This window comes from Rousettus aegyptiacus, unplaced genomic scaffold (assembly GCF_014176215.1).
Source record: "Rousettus aegyptiacus isolate mRouAeg1 unplaced genomic scaffold, mRouAeg1.p scaffold_m13_p_2, whole genome shotgun sequence".
Classification (NCBI taxonomy): domain Eukaryota; kingdom Metazoa; phylum Chordata; class Mammalia; order Chiroptera; family Pteropodidae; genus Rousettus; species Rousettus aegyptiacus.
The window spans coordinates 44,500,294-44,522,385 of record NW_023416295.1 but is presented as its reverse complement, the minus strand read 5'-3'; the positions used below and the strand labels follow the sequence as shown (position 1 = coordinate 44,522,385).

The 22,092-nt window shown below is 50.4% G+C and overlaps 2 protein-coding genes across 8 annotated transcripts in view; both read left to right on the top strand.

Annotated features, from left to right (window-relative positions):
• The window catches only part of HOXD4 (homeobox D4), a 16,417-nt gene extending 13,288 nt beyond the window's left edge, over positions 1 to 3,129 (top strand). For 5 of the 6 annotated variants that reach the window (XM_016134608.2, XM_016134590.2, XM_016134603.2 and 2 more), the window contains exons 3-4: positions 144 to 2,003; positions 2,506 to 3,129. In XM_016134608.2, coding sequence (XP_015990094.1) covers positions 1,586 to 2,003; positions 2,506 to 2,840 — 753 coding nt within the window. In that variant the 5' untranslated portion in view covers positions 144 to 1,585 and the 3' untranslated portion in view covers positions 2,841 to 3,129. The remainder of the gene's footprint in view (positions 1 to 143; positions 2,004 to 2,505) is intronic. The other variant, XM_016134573.2, reaches the window with a different exon arrangement.
• Positions 2,857 to 22,092, top strand: HOXD3 (homeobox D3). 2 transcript variants are annotated; one of them, XM_016134532.2, is made up of 3 exons: positions 2,857 to 2,935; positions 18,079 to 18,702; positions 20,499 to 22,092. In XM_016134532.2, exons 2-3 carry the CDS (start codon positions 18,162 to 18,164, stop codon positions 21,254 to 21,256), a joined length of 1,299 nt encoding a protein of 432 aa, XP_015990018.1. In that variant the 5' UTR covers positions 2,857 to 2,935; positions 18,079 to 18,161; the 3' UTR covers positions 21,257 to 22,092. The 2 variants fall into 2 exon arrangements, with proteins under 2 accessions (XP_015990018.1, XP_036092774.1); XM_036236881.1 differs by lacking the exon at positions 2,857 to 2,935 and adding an exon at positions 17,421 to 17,526.

Genomic DNA, 22,092 nt, shown 5'->3' with positions numbered 1-22,092 from the left:
TCTTCTGCCACTGAGGGCATTTGCTCCTTTCTGGAAAATACCATTTGATGGGGTGGGGGTATTTGGATTCAGAGAAGGGGTAATAAAAATGATATATCTGGGATGGATTATTTTTTCTTCTCATCTCTTTTTTCTTTTTTAAGAAGACTGTCCTGGCTTCTTGGCTGCTGGATAACCCTGGCCCTGGTACAAGGATGGGGAATTCGTTGCTGCAAATTGCCACCAAGCCCTTCAGGTTACCTGAAACGTCTCTGAAAATGCGGGTGGCTTTGTTGAGCTGGTGGCAGCTCCGAGAATGAGGCCAGGGCTGGCAGCCGTCTGGGTACCCGATTTGGGTGGAAGCAGGAGGTAGTAACGTTGTCTATATATACCCTGTAGAACCGAATTTGTGTGGTATCCACATAGTCACAGATTCGATTCTAGGGGAATATATGGTCGATGCAAAAACTTCACGTTTCTTCGAAATAGCCTGAGTCGGAAGGAGAGGCCAGAAGCAGCTGGGGCGGGTCAGTCGCCTCGTTTTGCTTTATTATCTTGGACTCCAGGAGGATCAACTAAGCCTCATGACACAGAACACCCTTTTCCTGGAGGAGCTCTTCACTTTTAAACAGAGGCTCTTGTGTAAAACCCTAATTGGTTGCACAAATTCAAGTTGCAGGAAAGGGCTAGGTTTTGGGGGACTGGTGAGTAAGGCGGGAGACCAAGTAGCCCCAGCTCTGCCCTGCCCTCTAGTAGCATAAGGTCAGGGGATACCCATTGAGAAAGTTCACTGGCCATTGACTGCCATGTAGGAAGAAGGCGAGCTGAGAAGGAGTGCAGGAACCTTTGGGGCTCATTTGGGTGAGGTGGAGGTGCCCTTATTACCTTCCTTGCCCACCCCTTAGCTGCACAGGCTGGGGCAGCAGGGCTTTTTGCCATACCTTCAAGGCCCGGCTTTGGCTAGAAACACCCGGCTTGGGTACTTGCAGAAAGCTCGGTAGTGGTTACTCATTGCCTAAATTAATTCAGGCCAGCCAGATTGTACTAACTTTTGGGTGACCCTGAGAAGACAAAGCCGGGACTCAGCCTTTGTATGGCAGTCCCTGTTCCCGCGGGCTGGGCTGGTGGGAGCCCTGCCTGCCTGGGATATTCTGCTCAACTCAGAAGCTGCCTTGCCACCTGCCTTTTGGTGTGTACACCCCAACAGATATGGGGATTCATTAGCCCTTGAATTATACCCACTTTGGGGGCTGCTTTCAGGTAGGGTGAGTGGAGAGGGCACTGGAGATTAGCAAAGTCAGTGGCAGACAAAAACTGGGACTACCTTCAGGGAATGAGGGTGCTGGGGATTAGAACTACATTAACATCTGGTGGGTGCCCTCAAATGTGCCACAGCGAGTCACTTGATTACATGTATGTTATTTAGTTAAATTTGTGAAAATTATGAGATGCTCACCAACCCGGTGATAAACTCGCTCCCTCCCTATTGGCTGGTGTGGTCACATGGCCACCAACTTTATTCAGTTGACAGCAAGTAGGAGGGCCCTATGGAAGGAGAAAAAAAGACAACACGAGAAAAATTAGTATTTTCTACCCTCTGAAATTAATGGCCATGAGTTCGTATATGGTGAACTCCAAGTATGTGGACCCCAAGTTCCCTCCGTGTGAGGAATATTTGCAGGGTGGCTACCTAGGCGAGCAGGGCGCAGACTACTACAGCGGCAGCGCACAGGGTGCCGACTTCCAGCCCCCGGGGCTCTACCCACGGCCAGACTTCGGTGAGCAGACCTTCGGAGGCGGCGGCCCTGGGCCAGGCTCGGCTCTGCCCACTCGGGGTCACGGGCAAGAACCCAGCGGCCACTACGGTGCCCCAGGAGAGCCGTGCCCGGCGCCCCCGCCCGCACCCCTGTCCAGTGCCCGGGCCTGCAGCCATCCGGGCGGCCCCAAGCAGCCGTCCCCCGGAACAGCACTCAAGCAGCCGGCTGTGGTCTACCCATGGATGAAGAAGGTGCACGTGAATTCGGGTAAGGCGCAGGCCCAACGACCTGGGCCCCTAAAATAGGGTGCAAGTGGGTGGGGGCATGTGGGGCTTCAGTGGGCCCAAGAATTACTCTCCATAAATTTTTATAGCTGAAGGAGTAGGCCAGGACCATGTGGCAGGCTGCTTGGCTGTGGGTGAAAAAGGGGGTGGAGATGGGAGTGGGGTGGGGGAGGACTCCATTTTCAGAGCGCAGGGAATACCATGGAGTAGTGGGGCTTTTCAAAAATGCTTGAAATTCTGGAGCCTGCGGTAGGCTGGGGAGATGGGGACATAGATGGGAATCCCCACTTGTGAGTGTGGGGCAGTGGGTGGGTTAGGAGTGAGCGTGTGCCATGGGGAGACGGCATGGGCGGGAGGGAGAGCGGGCTGGGGGCTCGGGGAGGGTCCTGGGCCTCTATGCGAGCCAGGAAGTGAGTGCGCTGTGGCTAGGGGCCTAACTAGTGGCCTGGCGCTGACCTAACTATGCTGTCTTTTTTGTCTCCCAGTGAACCCCAACTACACCGGTGGGGAGCCCAAGCGGTCCCGAACGGCCTACACTCGGCAGCAAGTACTAGAACTAGAAAAGGAATTTCATTTTAATAGGTATCTGACACGGCGCCGTCGGATTGAAATCGCTCATACTCTGTGTCTGTCTGAGCGCCAGATCAAGATCTGGTTCCAGAACCGGAGGATGAAGTGGAAAAAAGACCACAAGCTGCCCAACACCAAAGGCAGGTCCTCTTCATCCTCGTCGTCATCCTCCTGCTCCTCCTCTGCTGCCCCAGGCCAACATTTGCAGCCTCTAACCAAGGACCACCACACGGACCTGACGACCTTATAGAAGTGGGGACTCTGGGCCCATCCCTCCCTGCGCTCCTGGCTGAGCCGAAGCTGCGGGGGCAGGCCGTGCCTGCTGTCACCTTGCTGGGCTCTAAGGTACTGTGGGGTGGACCTGGGACATGCAGGCCGCCCGCGGACTAGGTTAGCATCCTGACCGAGGGCAGCCCCCTCCCTGGAGCGGGGATGGGGGGTGGGAGGGGGGCGGGATTCTCTCTCTAAGTATATTATCATATGGCAGGAGCTGCTGAAACATAAAACCTTGGCAAGTCATTAAACTCATGAAAATCTCTGCTGTTGGATTTTGAATTTGCAAATGAAGGTTGAATGCTTTATCCCAATGTGAATTTGAACATCCTCCCCCACCCACCCCTCCAGGGATCTTTGTGGTTTAATAATTTGGGGGAATTGAGGCAAAAAGTTGGCCACCCCTGTGCTAGGTGCTTTCATGGAAGCAGGAGAGCTGGGCCAGGATTTCTGAACTTTCTAGGTTGTCTATATCATTTCTAGTGTGAAATATATATTTGGCTCCCAGTGGCCTCATGCCCAAAGAAATGAGTCTAAGAAGGAAGTGGAAATGGGTTATTTTATGTTTAGATTATATTTGCTTAAATATTTATATGTTGGGGAATGGGATAAAGAAATAACTGACGTCTTAATGTCCAAAACTTTAAGATAGTGAAAGGGGCTGAGTTTCAGGGAGTAGAATCTGAGATGTGTGGACATCTGACTTTCACGGGCATTTTGAACTCCACCCCCTCCCCACTCCCCGGAAATGTGTGTAGGGGGCCCTTAACCCCTCTAGGGGGGAAGCAAAGGGTCTACTCAGAGTTTAGTTCTTGAAAATATATTTTCATGTGTGCTTTTTTCAGTGCTGTGCTTACAACCAGTTCTGGGTGATTAAAGGAAAGGGAAAAAAGAAAGAAACAAATGGTTCAACATTTTCCTTCTGGGGAAAGAAAACAAAACCTCTATGTTCTGGGTCATTAGATAATGACTGAATTTTCTGTTTCTACTGGATTCCAAGGGCCCAAATATACCATATAGCAATATTTTATAGGAATTGGTGTATGGCCTATATTGGAAGAGGGGATGTGCAGTGGGGAGAAAGTGGGAAGGTGAGGAAGTCTTGCTTTAAAAAAGAAAAAAAAACTAATTGAATTTAGAAGTCTATAAAAGTTGGTTTTAGGGGTTTTCCCCTGAAGTTTTTATTTTAAACAAATCTAAGGAAGTTTTTCTCAACCTATTAATTAGAAGCAGAAATTGTAAACGTATAAAAGTTTTCATGCCTTTTTTCCTTGCCTTGAGAATAATGGTTTAAACAACAGGAGAGATGTTCTTTAGTTATTTTCTTATGCTTTGCCTGAGAAGGGTTCAAAGCTCATTTTTTAAAAATTCTGACCCTTAGGGATAAGGGAGAAAGAATCAAAGGTAATGACCAGAGTTCATATACCCAAATGCAACAAGGCATTGGAAGTATAAACCCCAAAGGCTCAGGCTCCCAAAAGAAACCCCTGGTTGTAGTTATGGAAAAGTGACAAAAGAGGGGAAGAAGAAAGGATGAGCTTGAAAGGGAGACTCAGAATTGGGGTTATGTTGTGTATTTTTTTTTTCAGTGCTTCAGAACATGCTAGAAGGTTTCAGTGGTAATTTGAAAAAATACATTTAAGTGAAGTAGAAAAAAAGACTTTCTCTGCAGGCACGTTCTTTGGTTCAGTGTCTCCTGAGAGCTGAGGGCAGGTATTCACTGGAGTCGCAAGGCTGAAATTCCACTTCTCTAAAGTATCTTCCAAGCCTTGGTCTTTTGTATTAGACCCTGGGGATAGCTCTTTGTTCCTCCTTGGGGTGAGCCTGGCTCTCAGACTTGCACATGGCAATACTTGAATATCGGCACGTCGGGATATTAAAGATGGATATTCCTGCATTATTCACATCATTGTTTCTATGACAAAAAGCACAGAGTTCATACATAGTCAAGATGTCTCTTTTCTGACGCCCTCACGTTGAGAAGCTGAAAAGGTATTTTACTGAAGTTCGGCTAATTTACAGAATCAGGTTCATCCAGAGGACAAATTTTCTATTCGATTAGCTGTATTTCAGCCGGGAGGACTGACCTCTAAACCCTTAACCTTTTGGACTCTAACTACCCTTCTTTTTTTCCCCCTAACGTGGAGAACAGTCTTTGGATGTAGCAGCTGAAAAGAGCCGCTATCTTTAGGCAAGTTGGAAAGTTGCTAAGAGTCTTTCCTAAAACTCCCATCTGTGAATACATTGAACTTCTCCTGGGGAAGGGGAGAAGGTACATATTTTCACAACATCCAATAACATGTATTATAGAGATTATTATATAAATTTCCCCCCTTACCAGAAATTCAGGTTAGTCACCCCAGCTTCAGACCAAATGCCAAAACTACTCAACTGCCTTCACTTCTGCCCCCAAAAGAAAGCTAGGAGGACTGTTTTGATGAAGAAAATCCAAGCTCCTTCTCAAACATAAACCCACAATTTACGAAAGTAACTTAATCAAAGAAACAACTTCTTTGTTTATAAACCTTAGCCCTCCATCTCAGCTTCTAGGGATTGTCTTTTGAAATGTTAATGGAGCCTGGATGGCCCAGAGGGCAACCCTCAACTCTGAGGTCCCAACTGGACCCCGGCGTCCATTTGGGCCCACAGAAGAGGGAGAGGGAAGAAACAGAGCTCCCTAACCACCTAGGGCAAGGATGGAAATGAGTTTCCATCTGGGAACATGCTCTGGAGAAAGCTGGATGTGAAAAGGCTTAGTGCCCATTTGCTTTTATTTGTTTCCAGTTTGTTCCCCCAAATATGAGCCAGAAGTGTTTGTTTGGTGTTTTTTTTTTTTAAGCTGTATTGGGGTTGTGACTAGGGGTGGGAGTGAAGTGTTTGCTGAGGACTTTGCTCCTCAGACTCCCATCTCACGTCCATTGCAGCCTTTTGTTGGATGATGACATTGTCAGTCAGCTTATGGTGTCTGTTCACACAAGCTGCTTTTTAAATAGAATTGACCAATGTTCTGCTGCCACTGATTAAAGTATTATTTATACTAATTATTGCCTGTAGTTTTGATGTAATTCACTGATCTATATTTAGAATAATAAAAGGTATAGCGAAATCTCCCTCCTGTTTGGTGCCTCCACAGAAGCATTGTTCATTAAGCCTTATGAAAGCTAACATTCAATATTAACAGTTTAAAAAACTAACAGTTTTTTTTTTTTCTGCAATGCGCCTGGAGTATGAAGGTTAAACTGTGTAAGGCTTAGCAATTTTGTTACTCTCTCCCCCATACATAAACACTTCCTATTTGGCCACCATATTTTTGTGAGCATTGGGAAGCCTGGAGTTGGATTCAGGTTGCTGGGTGGTGGACATTATTTTTCAAAGGAAAATAAGTTACTGGGCTAAGAGGAGGCTCCAGGTTGACTTTCTGCGTGGCTCTAGTCAGCCCCAGACCCCTTCAGTCTCTTTTTGTGGTGTGGTGGGTGAGAGACCTACATCTCCTGCCCCCCCCCCTTAGGATTGAGTGTTTGGTGCTGGGTTCTGAGCCGAGCTGGGACCGGCCAGTGGCTGCTCTGACCTGACTCCTCTGGCTTTTTTCTACTTTACCGGTGCTACTCAGCCCCACTGGGGCCTCCAGCACCTGCCCGTCCTTCCCCCAGCGTCCCTTCCACCTTCACGACAATAAACACTCCCCACTATAATAATTGGCGTGCGCTATTTTTATCACGAGGGCCTTTTCACGTCTTGGCCTCGTCTTGAATATGAGCCAAGACAGGAGTCCCAAAGTAGACTGGGGTGGGGGGCTTGCTCACGACAGGAAATGAGCAGAATGCGTAAAATCAGACATGTGTCCTTAATATATGGAAGGGCTCGCCTCAGACGCGTGGACATGTGTATTTATAAGTGCGCAGAGAGAAGTTTAAATATTCAGACACATTTTATGATTGTGCTCTGCCTGTCTTCTGGCTAATGGCTCCTCCTGTGCCCACCAATACATCAATACGGCTGTGTGTATTGAATCACGGGCAGGGATGAGGAGGCAGCGAGTCCATAGCCGAGCCCGCTCGAGTACAGTACAGTAAATCGCGCCCCTCGGCAGGCAGACGGCGCTTCCCGCCCGCCCGCCATGTTGGGGAGCCCTCCCTGCCCCCCGCGCTGGGCTGGGCGGCCGGGGCTCGCCGGCAGCCGGGGGAGGGCCTTTCATAACCCGGAGAATTTTCAAAGTGCGAGGAAGATGATAAGAATAGATTTCTACAAGTCCCGACCACGTGATTGGCGAAATAATTAATTCAGCACGTCCCTTAAGAAACACGGAGTCGTCATTAATCTGCCACGCAAAGGGCTCTCTCCGACTTGGAAAGTGCAGGGATCCCAAGAATATCACCCACCCAGGGGGGCGGCGCGGCGCCCCCCGGCCTCCACCCCTGGCCCCGCTGCGGGCGCGGGAGCGCGGCTGGCAGGTAAATATTTTGGCGACTTTTATTTATTCAGATTTAAATCCTTAATGAACTTAGCTGTCAGGGCTGCTGACAAATAGTCCCCTTTGCTTCCTGATTTGGAACCGCGCGCCAGCGAGAAGTTGTTAGTGGCTTGGATGGTGACCTTTGGTTCAGCAAAGCTTTGCACTTATGAAAAATTACTGAGAGCGGCCGTGTGTGTGTGTGTGTGTGTGTGTGTGTGTGTGTGAGAGAGAGAGAGAGAGAGACAGAGAGACAGAGAGACAGAGACAGAGAGACACGAACAAGGGGGCGAGGGGCGAGGGTGCGGGCGGGCTGCTCGGAGACAACAGTTGTAAAAACTGCCTGGCTGGGGGACGCGCCTGGCGCACGCGGGCTGAGGTTGCCCGGTCGCCTGTGTCTACCAGGAACAATGGTCGCTGTCACGGCATCTGCCGCCTATTCTTAAACCGGTGAGAAAGGCCCCAGCCCTCTTTTCAAGTGAGGGTCGTAAATTTTTCTTTGCGTCATAATAGAAGGCTATAAAATCGAGTTGAAATTTTACCCCAGGCAGGTTTTGACCAACAGATAATGATTTCCGAGTTACTTCTCCTACTCTCCTCTCTCCTCACCCAAGCTCTGCTGCTTCTGTCACCCTAGTAAAGAGTTTTTCCTTTTTCCCCTTTTATTTCTGTATTTTTAATTTTTGGGAAAACTCTGAAATAAAGGTGGGGGAAGAAGTAAGTCTCTGCCGCCGGAGTAGAAGACCCTGGAGCTAGCGGAAGCTTGGGGGAAGGTAGAAGCGGGAGAGGCCAGGGCGAGATGCAAAGACTATCTCTCTGGCTTGCTCCCATTTCAACCTTTTTTCTCCCACACTCCGAGGGGCTTCTTAGTCCCAGAGCCACTCCTCTTCCACCCCACTCCATCCCCAGTTTGGGCTGGGGGCAGCAGCGGGCATTCTCCGTCAGTGCCGCAACTTTGGCATCCTGGGGAGGAGAGCCTCTATTCACATCCTTTCCTCACGTTGGCTTTGTGGATGATTCCACGAGATGAGGCTGTCTGCGTTTCCTGGTGGTTTTGGGATTGTGTGTGTTTTGATTTCTTTTTTAGTGTGTGTATATTTCCCCGTCAGATAGAGACAAAGTTTCCTCCGTTATGAATTATACATTCAAACAATAACACATTAATTCAATTATTCAAAGATGACAAATGTTTATGTGCTTTGCAAGTGACTCCAGCATAGATTCTAGGCGCTTTCTTTGAGCTGCTTGTGTTTTTCTCAATGAGAATTGGCTCCCCTCCCACCCTAACCCCACCCACCCCAACCCACCTGGACATCCCCTCCCTCCCTTAGGCCCAGAGAGGAACCCACAACAAGTCTCCCCAGCCCCCGCTGGCAGCCTGGCAGCCAACAAGCTCCCAAGGCCCGGGCTTAGCGGGCACTGGCCCGGGCTATTTTATCAGTGTGACAATTGCCCGGGTTGGTGTGATAAATCATTGTAAGTAATTCCTGAAAGGGTGCGAGGCTGTTGGGGGCCGGACGAGGACTGTAAATCTTTCCGGTTTATTGCTCTATGAACATATGCTCCGATTGAAGAAGGCTTAGATCCTTTCCTGGAGACAAATTCCCGCAAAGTGGCCCCCCTCTTTGGCTGGAGATTAACACTTGCTGAGGGCGGGATGCTTGGCCTCTAGGAGGAGTCTAGGGCACAGGGTCCTCTGGGCAGTGGTGGAATGGGGGCACCCATGATCTGGCTCCAAAAGGCTTCCCCAGTGGGCCTTCAGCCACGTCTGGCCAGGTGAACAAAAGGAGGGGCTCACTGACAGGTCTGGGGTCTCGAACCTGTGACCTGCCCTCTGGGACTTTCCTGGCCTCTAGAATGGGGATGCAGAGGACCTTATCCCCTTCTCTCCAGCTCTTCTGTGGCTGCAGGGCACTTTCTCCTTTGCCTATTGGAGATCTTACAAGCAGCGACAGGGAATCTGCTCCGTGCTCATTGCCGCTTAGAAGAAGAGCTGGACATGAAAGCGAGACTTCGGGGAAGGGATGGAGAGCTCTCCCTCCCCCAGGCATGGTGTGGGATTCCGGGGTGCAGGCTGGGCTGGGGGAAGTCATGGGGGCTCGCCGGAAGCCAGGAGCTGGAGGTCAGACGCTGGCCCCCAGTTGGCAGACAGCGCGGAGCTTAACTCTTCTGACCACATGCAGAATTTTCACCGTAAATTTCACCCAGCCACTTGGGAGAGTGCTGGGAACCTGGACTGGTTTAATATTTACAAAACAGCAGCTCCTTCGTGACCCAGATAAGCCCGGCCAAGACTGATTCCGCAGACCCCCTTGCCTTCTTGGAGACGCCGCAGGAAGCGGGAAGGCACGGTCTGGTTATTGCCAGGCCTGAGGGATCCGCGGGCTCTTCTCAGATCCGGAGGTGCACAGGTCAAGGCAAACAGTGGTTCGGCAACTCGGCTGCTCCAGGCCGCTCAGGACCCGGATGCAGTGAACAAGATGCAGAAAGGGGAGCCCTCTCCCAGTCCTGGCCCGCTGCTTATGTGCCTGTTTTTGCTCTCAAAAGTGCCGGCTTGTCTGCCGCATCCACGAAACCGAACGAACCAAGCAGTGGTGATATGGTGGTGGTGGGGTTTCCCCGGGGTGACCAGCCCGGTCTGTGCACTGCAGGCTTCCACTTTAGGGAGGGAGTCTGCGCTGTACCACAGCGTAATCGCCTCGTCTGGGGAGGGAGAGAGCGGTGGGTCGGCCTAGGAGGAGCCTTCCTGGTTGTGAGCGGATGCAGGGAACTGGACACAGCCGGGGAGCTAAGGGAACCCTGAGCCTCTGATGCTCCACAGCCTCCTTCAGAGAGGCCCCCAAGCCAGGCGGCCTCTAAAATTTCCAGTCCTGGAACCAGTCTGGTGGAAGGCCAGGCCAGGGTCAGAGGTCATTGGGGGAGAGACTCAGCGTCCTCAATCCACTGATGGCTGGCAGGCTGGGGCTGGATCAGTCCCCAGCAGTGAGATGGGGGTTTTTCTTTATTTCTAAAACCACCCATGTCTGTCCCTGGGAAGGTGCACAGAACCCATGCCTTCTGCCCCTCCTCCCAGCCCCTAGGCCTGGCTGCTCTCTGGGGCTGGATGGTGTGAAAGTTTCAGCCTCAATCAGTACAATCTTCCCTCGGGGTCACGTGAACAAATATGCTTGCATTTGAAGACAGCGTCTGTATTTCCCGACTATGAGGGTGTTTCCGGGGCTCTCTCCAAATCCAGAAAGGACCACATTCTGAAAGCACAACAAATCTCAAGCTCTGAGGGGCCTGGGAGGGCTGGGCAGGAACCCAGGAGTGGGTGGGGGCTCGGGTGACCGCCGCTCTGGGCCTGGGAGCCCACAGGCGGGCGGGTGGACCGACAGGCGCGCAGCACAGGCGAAGCCAGCTCGGGGAATACGAACTCATTCCTCCTGCGTTTATTGGTAGTTGAACCTCAGCCTGGTTCCGTTCTACCGGGAATTCCGTGTGCTCGGGTATATGGTTGCATCTGCAAGCGCACAAGACCAGGGTTGGGACAGTGTTGTCTGCAGACAAAGGGGGAAGGCTAGCTCTGCCCCCCACTGGCGCCCACTCTGAGGCCGAGGACACCAGGTTTATGATAAATTGGGATCCAGGTAAGCAATTGCATGATGAAATGGAAATCTTTGGGCATGGGGCTGCTTGTTGCCCTGAGCGGGATACTAAATATGATTTATTTTGTGTAATCTGTAATCTGTGATCTTGATTATTGCCAATTGGTGAGGCAGCCTGCGTAGACCTAGATACACTTCTACATATACATACATCTAGGATGGTGATTAATTGTAACAAGTCGTGCTTTGTGGGAATGCTCCCCGCCTACCCAAAGGTTAGGAGGACACACTACCTTGCCAGGCTTGGAGGGTGGCCGGTAGCATGGGGTAGGGGAAAGGAAGGTAGCAGTTTGAGGAGAGGGTCAGTGAGGGAGTTGGGGGCTGGAGGACGTATTTTCGGGTAAATGTGCAGTTATGAGAAAAGGCTTAAAATGAATAAAAAGAAACTTTTTTTTTACACTGTCACTGCCAAAGTAAGATGAAGCGTCATATTAATTCCATGTCTTAGGCTGCGGGGCTGGGTACAAGCAGGTTGATTTATACGCATTTAAAATAAACTCTGTTGCCAGCCAGCTCCCTGCATTGTTCTGGGAGCCAGCTCTATGTACGCCTTTATGTCTTGCTGTTGGCTTAATTTTTTTTTCTTGAAACGTTAAAGCGCTACTCAAGATTCTCTCCCCAAATTCAAGAGACTCCCCAATTACCCAGAAGAGTTTGGGAGGCTCCTCCACATTTCTCTCACTAATCTAGGGTTGTGACTGTGATAGTGTCGGAGAAAAGGTTTAGGGATTCTGGGTCCTTCTCCCCATAGAACCCAGAATGAAAGCTAAAACATATGTTGACTTCTGCATCTCATCCATCCTTTTGTTTACTGTATCCCATAGCTTCTGGCTGGGGGAGGACAGGACAGTCCATCCCGGGTCTTTCTGGGTCCAAAGCCTGAATAAGCAGTTCCATGAGTCTGAATGAATAGGCTCCACGCCCCTGGGAAAGCCACAGGGCCAGGTCTGACTGGGCCTCTGTGGGGAATGAACCCAGAAAGCAAGAAGCACTCCCTTAGCCTAGGTTCGGACTGGGCGCCAGTGGAAGAGAGACCAACTTCCAGGGGCATTGCCATCAAAAAAGAGCAGTAAAGTTGTTTTGTCAATCGCTTCGCTTGGCTCTATCAGAACTTAAAGTCACTGGACATTTTTCTTCGCTGGCTGCCTTGGAGCTGCGCGCCTGCCAACTTAGTCAGCTGAATCCAATTACTGTGAGCAGCATTTCATTTGGCCCCATGGAGCACTCACTACAACTTCTCCGAAATTTTCAATAATCTGCACCAGGACTCCCCATCCTAAAGACTTTTCCGGGGTATTGGTGAGGGATGGGGTATAGGGTCGGGTCTGCCCAGGACCAGCCCCTCGTTGACAGACGGGGCTCCCTCCCGCTCCTCCAGTCCCTGGTTGTAGAAAGGGTACTTGAGCTTGTGGCCCAGAGCCAGCCGGGTTAAACCCGCTGGACAAGCAGGAGGCTGAAGTTGGCCCGTGCTGGATGGTGGGTGGGCTGGGGAGGGGATACAAGAGAAGGCGGAGGGGGGAGGCTCTAGGCTGCCCACCTTTGGCCATTTGGGATTCTATTTCTTTCCCTTTTCCCAAGTCTCCTGCACCCAGAGCGCAGGGCGCATCCCAGAACACCCAGATGCGAACTTACCCTGTTCCTCCGCGGCCGGCCGGGAAAACAAATCTAGCTACCTGCGTCGGGAGATTGGGAATCGTGGCACTGGGTGGGCTCCCAATTCAGCCCTTCTTCTGAGAGGAAGTTTCTACTTTTAAAGAACCCCTTTTTACAAATAATAATAATAAAAATAACAAATATGCAGCGAAAGTCGACGTCCGCCCACGTGAATGTACCATATAAAGCGGCTTCGGGATTCGCCGGCTGGGTCTGTGGGCCCGGGTACACCGCGCCTTCATCGCGAAGCCCTTGGGGTCGGCCTATCCGAGTGGACTCTTCTAGGTCCATGTCGGCTGGGAAGTTGAAGTCCAGGCGTAATGTTAGGAGCTCTACCGGGCCGGGATCTCTCCGAGGCGCTTCCGTTGGGTGTTCATTAAGGGTGAGTTATTGCCGCTTGAGCCAAAGGTCACTTCAAAGGCTTATGGCTGCGCGCTCTGGTCTTTAAAAGGGCCCGGAACGCTTTGTGTGGGGCTTTCCCAGCGCGGTTTAGTGTTTTCAAACTACTGAGTCGACAAATTGCACAGGGCAGATGCAAGAGGGGGGATTGTGTCTCTCCTTTCACCTGACCCGGGTGGGCCACCGCTGAGCACCCGCAGTGGTGCGAAGCTCGGTCTGTTTTTGGACGAGGTGGAAGGGATCTTTGTTTCTTAGGTTGTTTGTACTCTGATTCCTATCTAGGGGTAGGCAGCCCAGGACAGGAGTGTGGTGGGTACTTACTGGAGTAAAATAAACTCAGGGAAACAATTGACATATAATATACAAACCGAGAAACAGTGCTAATTCACTTTTCACCGGGGCTGCCTGGTGCAGCCCTTGACTGAGACTCACCCAGTCCCTTCTACATATTCACCCACCTTTTCTGGTGCTGTGCTGTAGCCTCCCTCCCGCCCCAATTCAGCACAGTCCCTCTCTTCTGCTCTTAAAAGGTTGGCCTTGGCCTGGGGAATGGGGCACCTGGAAAATTTGGAGATTGGTTGGAAGTGGAAGAGAGGAACTGGTTTCCCTGCACTTCTGACCCACCTGACTCACCAAGGGTGTGCCCCTTCCCTGACATCTGGGCTCTCCCTACCCCCATCCAGCTAAGGATTTTGTAGTTAAAGGCTTCTTGCTCCCCAGGAGCCAACTGAGTCTCGTTTGCATGAGAGGAGGCACCCTGAATGGCTGCAGGCACATTTTACAATAGTCCTGTTGATTATGACACCCTTAAAGGGGATAAAGCCTCTGGACATTGAAGTGTTTGTAAGAAAGAACCGGCTGCCACTGAGAGTTTTCCATTTTGTTCCAGATCCGTCTGAACAGAATATCAAAAGGAACCCGAAGAGCCTACAAAAAGAATTTCAGAAAAATTCAAGATAACACACATATATACACCACTCATACACACAATTGTGGTGAGTGGTGTGATTTAAAAAAATAATTTCCACTACATTTCCATCAGTCCTGCAACTCAAGGTAGCCATCTCAGGATTCATACATCAAGACATAAAACAAAGGGTGGCTTTGAAGTGGATCACCTCAGTGTGAACTGCTGCTGCTGGTTACATGATAACTGATCATCGGCCTTCAAATTTATGGTGCTTTAATGGGGTGAGCGCAGTGCCTTAAATGCAGGGTGTATTACGACGTACTGATTTATCTGGGCTAAATAAGAGTGATTTAGAAGGTGCATCCAGGGCTTCCCATGGGGCAGAAGAGGCTCAGGCTGAGAGATCCGGGAGAACTTGGGCAGAAAGCTGCCCAGCTCTTTGGTAAATATATCCCCTTCGGAGCAAACCTGAAAAGGAATGGTTCCGAAATCCCCAAGATTGTTCGGTTCCGGTGAATTAACGGGGATGCCTAGCAAGAGTCGTGTCTGCCAGAAAGAGATCTGTAGGCTTCCAAAGCCCTGCTTTAGGCAAAACAGGGAGAGGAGCCGAGGCCAACTCGCACCTTATAAAAAATTGAGACTAACAGAAGCAACCAGCACACCATCGCCTCGCTCTTCTCTTTCAACTTGCATGGACTGACTCTACCCATCCGTGATTTACGACCACTGCAGCTCTAGTCACAGCCAGGCTACAGCCGCCCTCTCCCTCCTCAAGCCCCTCCGCCTTTCCACGGCCACGGCGGACTGACGAACGCCGGGCCAGCCTCCTCGCGTCCGCCGAGCCTCCTGGCGTCCCCAGACCTCAGCAGGCATCAGGTCTTCGGCCCTGGCAAGGCTGCGCGCGTCCCGTCCCGTGTCCAGCCGCCGAGCAGAGCTGCTCCAACAGGCGGGCACTCAGCTACTTTATATAATCCCCTTGCGCCGGGGGCGCGGGCCCGGGGAAAGTGCGGAGCAGTGCATTCTTTCGCTGCGCTTCCTCCTACGCGGAGCCTGTTTTCCACTTCTGAAAAGTGCCGGGCCTGGGGAAGTGTTTTTCTTTTCATTCCTTACTGAAGCGTTTACTGCCGCGGTGCTCGCAGTCATAAATTTTGTTACAAACCACAATGACAGGTGCATTGATATGCACCGTGAGAGCTCCAGCTGCTTAATAACCCCGTCCCCTGGCCGCTGCGAGCGCCTTTTATTTATTCGGTATCATATTAGGTATTGATCCCGGGCAGAATTAAGTGCAGTGAGCAAGTATCTGGATTTGGCTGTTGCGGAGGGTGTGGCGGGCCAGCAGGGCCAGAGGAGCGGGCGGTGGTCACTCAAAGGCCTCTTTCCTTCTGGCTGGGGACAGTTTGGATATGCATTCCCTGCCTGCAGTTGGGCCTCCGAGCAAAGTTGAGCAACTAACCGGCACCTCGAGAAAGGATGAGCCAGACCTTCGTTTGGCGCCCCTTCCTCAGGAGGGGTCGAGGATGGCGCCAGCAGGGTTCTGGGGAGGTTGCCCTGGCTGGGGGCTAGAGGGGAGGAGGAGTGAGAGGAAAGGGCAGCTGAGGACTTCGAAGACCGCCCCTCCCCCAAAGGGGCTAGTCTTCACCCCAAGGCATTTGGGTCTCAGAGCCCAAATGAGCAGAGATACCAAAGGGCGAGAAAAGAAAGCCTTAAAGAAAGAGAGAGGGTGATGGAAAAGATGAGCCACTGAACAGTTGACCATTGTCCAAGTGATTTATGACCCATTCCTGCTTTTTAGGTTCAAGCAGAGTTCACAAAGAGTAGGGATTTCTGGAAAGAAATAAGCATTTTTAAAAAACGAGTTTTGTATCAATATTCTCAGTTTCTATTTTAGGAGAGGTGGCTTCTTTAGGGCACTGTGTGTGTGTGTGTGTGTGTGTGTGTGTGTGTGTGTGTGTGTGTTGGGGGGCATGCTGTAAACCTTTTCCCATTTAGGAGAGGGCTGCTGCCCTGGCTTCTGGGGAAATGGATATTGGTGGCGGATCATCATTGAGCGGGCCTTGAAAGTCCTTAATACAATGAAAACAGGCGGGAGAACAGACTCTGTGGTTACTCATAAAGCTGCCCAGTGTATGCGCTTTAGAGTTTCGTACACAGAGCCTTTTTTGGGAATATGTCATAGGAACAAATGTATATGTAAAGCCATCTGTTTCAAATACCTCATCAGTTCCTAAAGATGCCGTTTTAATGTGACTGGTCCACCTATCAAGATAAACTTGGTCAACCTGGGAGACAAGATGGGGATATTTTGCTCTCAGTTTTAAGTGGAATGACAGAAGCAGCAGCAAGTTCTGGTGGTCGGAGTGTCAAATGTGAGCATTTTGACATCCAGTGGGCCCAAGGTTTAAGACGGAAGCAGAATCCCAGAAAAGTCCAGACACTTAATTAAACCCAGAGTATCTGGTGTTTTTGCATGGGGACACAGACATACAAATGTTAGTCACAGTATGAAGAAGTAGCTGTCCGTTTGATATTCAGTAACTTTTAATAGTCAGAGAATGATAGAGAAAATGAATTGAAGGAAAGATTAAGACCAGCTTTGTTGGGTAGCTTCCTAACTGCACACATTTAAGAACAATAACAGAAACAATTCCTGAAACATAACATCCTAGTATTCTATTATCCCACTGAGAAGGGCCTGTCTCTAATCAAGATAAATGGCATATTCACTTACATTTTAAAACAAAAATGGGCAACAATACTACTAAACAAAGGCTAGTATGAATAACTTTTTAAAATTCAGTTAGGCTTTTTGGGGAAAATGGAGGGGAAATGAGTGACTGGATGAGTGGTTTTGGCATTAGTGATTAAATCTATTAGGCCGTGTAAGTCATATCGATAATGTGGTCCATCATGATGACCATGATGGAAACAAACCAAGACGTTTTGGGATAGGAAAGTTTCCTGAAAGATGAGATCAAGAATTAAAACCAGAGAGCTGAGTTTTCTTTATCAAGCAGACAAAAATGGTTGAATGGTATTAGTTACATTTTAACTTCTTTCAGGAGAAGGGGCGGGTGGGTGAGAAGAGAAACCCCCATCAAGAGTCAGAGGACACAAAGGGGGTAAAATTTTTCTTAGTTTTTTTTTTCCCCCTTCTAATTCTGGGTCCATTCATCATGCCAAGAGAGGCTCTCTCACTGGTTGAGAGTTAGGTGCAGGTGGTGGTGGAATGGATGATCCAGAGTAGAGATCAATAATAATATCTCTACAATAGATGCAGGATAAAAATGATAAAGTTATAAAGAATTCTCCATTCACCCATGTTCCATGCATTTCAGAGTCTAAATAACTTCACCCATTTTCAGTGGTACATTTTAAAAGTAATAGAGAACAATGTAAAGAGTCTAGAAAAATGTAGATGAAAGAGAAGAAACATTTTCCTAGCCTCAGAATAAGTCCGGGGTCTTTAAGTCTTCTTCTTGGTTTTTATCTCGTAGTGGATTTCACAGTGCTGATCCACAGAGCTAACTGAGCTGATTCTCACTCTGTCACTGGAAAGTGGATATCTGGGTCTCCATGAAAGATGCTGTGATTTTGAAACCAGGTGGGAGAGATACTTATTCTGAGAGGTGTGGCTGTTCTAGATATGTTATAGAGCTTTCTTTTGTCCATCAAAACCCTGAGATGACCCCATGATTGACTGATGCATTCTCTCACTCAACAAGCATTTATTACACTTACTACACGTGGGGCACTGGCTTAGATGTCAGGAATATATAGAAAATAAGACATAATCCCTGCCTGCAAAGAGTTCAAAGTGAAATGGGAGAATCAACTATTAAAATGTAAAAGGCCATAAGTGATTTTCCATGCAGTTTCAAAGACTAAATTGACAATCTTGAAGAATAAAAATTGTATCTGGGAAAAAAAATTAGCCCCTTCCCTTGGATAGAGTTAAGCTAAAGAGAAGGCAAGGTGTTTTCTTATGTTTATGAGAAATTCTTTTTGACTTTTCCAAGGGTTCAGTGAAGTTGAACTTCATAAAATCCCCCACTATGAAGTGGGTGAGGAGCAGAGAGCCTGAGCTAGTCCTTCTATATTGATTGGTCTTGCCAATGACAGTCCCACTGGGGCCTCTCACTTTTCTTCTCTGCAGGTCACCTGAAGCCTGGGGCTGCCCCAGCTGTCTTAGGATTTGGCAGACATTGGAGGTGGCGGTGAAGGAGACAGTGGTGGTCAATGTTATTTGAGCAGGGTCAGCAGGCCCTGGAGCTTCCTGAGTGCACGATGCAGAAGGCTGCTTACTATGAAAACCCAGGACTATTTGGAGGCTATGGCTACAGCAAAGCCACTGATACTTATGGCTACAGTGCCCCCCATCAGCCTTATCCACCCCCTGCTGCTGCCAACTCCCTGGACACTGATTACCCTGGTTCTGCCTGCTCCATCCAGAGCTCTGCACCTCTGCGAGCACCAGCCCACAAGGGGGCTGAACTCAATGGCAGCTGCATGCGGCCTGGCGCTGGGAACAGCCAGGGTGGGGGTGGTGGCAGCCAGCCTCCTAGTCTGAACTCAGAGCAACAGCCATCACAGCCCCCTCCTCCACCACCAACCCTGCCCCCATCCTCACCCACCAATCCTGGAGGTGGAATACCTGCCAAGAAAGCTAAAGGTGGGCCTAATGTTTCTGGCTCCTCAGCTACCATCAGCAAGCAGATCTTCCCCTGGATGAAAGAGTCCCGACAGAACTCCAAGCAGAAGAGCAGCTGTGCAACTGCAGGTAGCTTTCTGAGGGGGCTTACTTCTGGGCTAAGTCCCCACTAGACTGACCCCAAGAAGCTAGCTCTCCCAAGAACCAAGAGACTTAGGGCTGTAAGTGCAACCTTGGAAGCCATATTTCTAAACTACTATTGATGCAGAAATGTCCTTTTTTTTAGTGTCCCTGATTATGGGTCATATTCTTATAGTGACAGGGAGCTCACTTCCATTCCAGGCTGTTGGTGCCATTGCTGGGAAAGTCTCATAGTTATTAATACACAGCTTTCCCTTATACTGACCTAATATCTTCTTTCCTGGGCTGCTGGGTATAACTCAGCTCATCTTCCCATCCAATAGCTCTTGATCAAACCTGAAGACAGGTATGATCCCCAAGTCCAGGTGGTTATGTAGTCCATATCACATGAATTCCCACTCCTTAAAGTAATAAGGACTAGAGTCTATGGAGCCTGTGTTAAGAACCATACTAAGTGCCTTATAAGCATTATCTAATTTAATTTTCCAAAGAACCTTTTACGTAGGTATATGATAAATAGGCATTTGAAGTAGGTATATTCCTATTTTACAGATAAGGATCTGTTAGAGATGATAGATGACTTGCCCAAGATCATAAAACTACAAAATGGTGCACTTGATTCCAACCAGGGCCTCCAAGGCATAACAATGGGATTCTACTTGGCCTATCCCAACCCAATTCTCCCCATCCCAGCAAATCCATAATGGAGAGGAGCATGTCCTAGGGTAAGATATGCTCTGAAATAGGACCAGCTTTGGGTTGCTCTCTCTGGAAAGAGAGACCCTAGAGTTGAGAAGATTTTCTATAGGTCCATTGAGGGTGTGTGGAAGAAGAAGGGCAGAGATAGGACTCTGAGGCTTGCTGCCTCTCTCTGCCTGGTTGGTTCCTGAAACTTTCTGCCTTTGTGTTCTTTGATTTGGTTTATCTTCAGGGCCAGTTTGGAGCTTGGGATGTAGCTAACTTGTTATTAGGTCTCTGGTTTGCCTGCTGCTCTCTGGGGCTCCTGCTCCTAGAGGGAAAGTATCTTCCAGCCTGTAAGCTCCTTCTCCTGCCCCTCCTTCCCAGCTGCAGGCACAGGCTCTCCCTCCCAGGAGAAATCCATTTGTCTTCCCAGTGAGGGAGTGGACAAGCTGCTGAGAGGTGGCAGGGTGGTGGAAACCAGTGTCGAGGCTGCTGCTCTTAGCACTGCAATATTCAAAATGCTCCCAGCCTGGCCTTGGATCTCCTAAAACTCAGGACAGTATTTTTATGGCTTATCACCTCCCTAAGTTCGGATGTAGAGCCCTTGGGTGCAGCTGGACTGGAATGAGGTGCCAAGATCTCCACCCTCATTCCATACTTCTTGGGTGCTTTACCCAGGAGCCAGCCCCGAGCAAAGCAGGCTGGGGCTGCCCCTCCCCCCTCCCTTCCTCAGCAGAGGCCAGGAGGAGTGTTCAAAGAAATCTGGCCCTTCTTTGACAGAGGGGAGGCCTTACCAGCTGCTGCTAGGCTCCCATTAAACTCCTCCACGGCCTTTGGGACTGGCATGATGGACTAGGCTGGAGGGGTGGGGGAATCCAACCTCAGAAAGGAGATGAGGGTTTCAGGTGCGACTGATTGGTAGGGCTGAGACCGGTGAGTTCCCCCCACGGAATCTCACCTCAAACGCCCCTCCCCCACTCCAGCCAGTATTAAAGTGGGGGGAGGAGGGAGGAAGAAGAGGGAGGCAGGGAAGCACCCCTCTCCAGTCCTGGGTGCCCCCGTCTCTCCCGCTCAGCGACCCCTCTCTCTCCCTCCCTGCCCAGGAGAGAGCTGCGAGGACAAGAGCCCGCCTGGCCCAGCGTCTAAGCGGGTTCGCACCGCGTACACGAGTGCACAGCTTGTGGAGTTGGAGAAGGAATTCCACTTCAACCGCTACTTGTGCCGGCCACGCCGCGTGGAGATGGCCAACCTGCTTAACCTCACCGAGCGCCAGATCAAGATCTGGTTCCAGAACCGACGCATGAAGTACAAGAAGGACCAAAAGGCCAAGGGCATCTTGCACTCGCCCGCGGGTCAGTCCCCGGAGCGCAGCCCGCCGCTCGGCGGCGCCGCCGGCCACGTGGCCTACTCTGGCCAGCTGCCGCCTGTGCCGGGCCTGGCCTACGATGCGCCCTCGCCTCCCGCTTTCGCCAAATCTCAGCCCAACATGTACGGCTTGGCCGCCTACACGGCGCCTCTCAGCAGCTGCCTGCCACAGCAGAAGCGCTACGCGGCGCCGGAGTTCGAGCCCCACCCCATGGCGAGCAATGGTGGCGGCTTCGCCAGCGCCAACCTGCAGGGCAGCCCAGTGTATGTGGGCGGCAACTTCGTCGACTCCATGGCTCCCGCATCCGGGCCAGTCTTCAACCTGGGCCACCTCTCGCATCCATCTTCGGCCAGCGTGGACTACAGTTGCGCCGCGCAGATCCCCGGCAACCACCACCATGGACCGTGCGACCCTCATCCCACATACACAGATCTCTCGGCCCATCACTCGTCTCAGGGACGCCTGCCCGAGGCCCCCAAACTGACGCATCTGTAGCGGCCGCCACAGGCCCGAACTCGTGGCGCAATTACCTCTTTTGCTTTGGTGGCGGGGGTGGCGGACAGGGCCCACGGGGCGGCTGGTGACCCCCTCCCCCGCTCTGGCCCAGTCGCTGCGTCTCGGCTCTGGGGCCAACAGCGGTCGAGGCGCAGGCGACTGGGCCTCCCCTCCAGGCGCGTTCTCCTTTGGGCGATTTGCTATAAATCAGCCGCAAGGATTCTCCTCTGTAAACCTGACAGTGCCAGATAACTGCGGACCGAGGGACTCTAATCTGGTAATGGTGTCCCGAAGGTAAGTCTGAAATCCATCGGCGGCGCGTCCTGCAGAGGGACCAAAGCCCGGAGTGCCCTGGGCATGGCCCGCCTTTAGCCTAGTTGCGGAGACCTTAATTTATATGCTCTTTTTCGTCCCGTAAGGACTGCATCGGACTCAACAATCTGTATTTATTATTTGAAGCGAGTCATTTCGATTCCCTGATTATTTATCCTCGTCTTAATGTATTTATGTGTATATTTGTAGATTCTCCAGCCGAACTTAGGAACGCGCTCCGAGGCCACGGGGGCCACATTTTACCTCTCTAGTCCCCTTGGCCTAAACTAGTTGAGAGAGTAGTTTTGAACAGTTGTAACCGTGGCTGGTGTTTGTAGTTGATATAAAGGATTAAGACCGCAAATTGTCCTTCATGGGTAGAGTCAGGCGGCCCCGTGGTGTGGCACGACATCCGTTACTCATTTTTCAACCGCGCAGCCCTCCCACTCGACACAGTTTATTGATTTCAAATTGTCTGGTACTATTCGAACAAATATTTAGAATAAAAAATTTCTCAGTCGGAA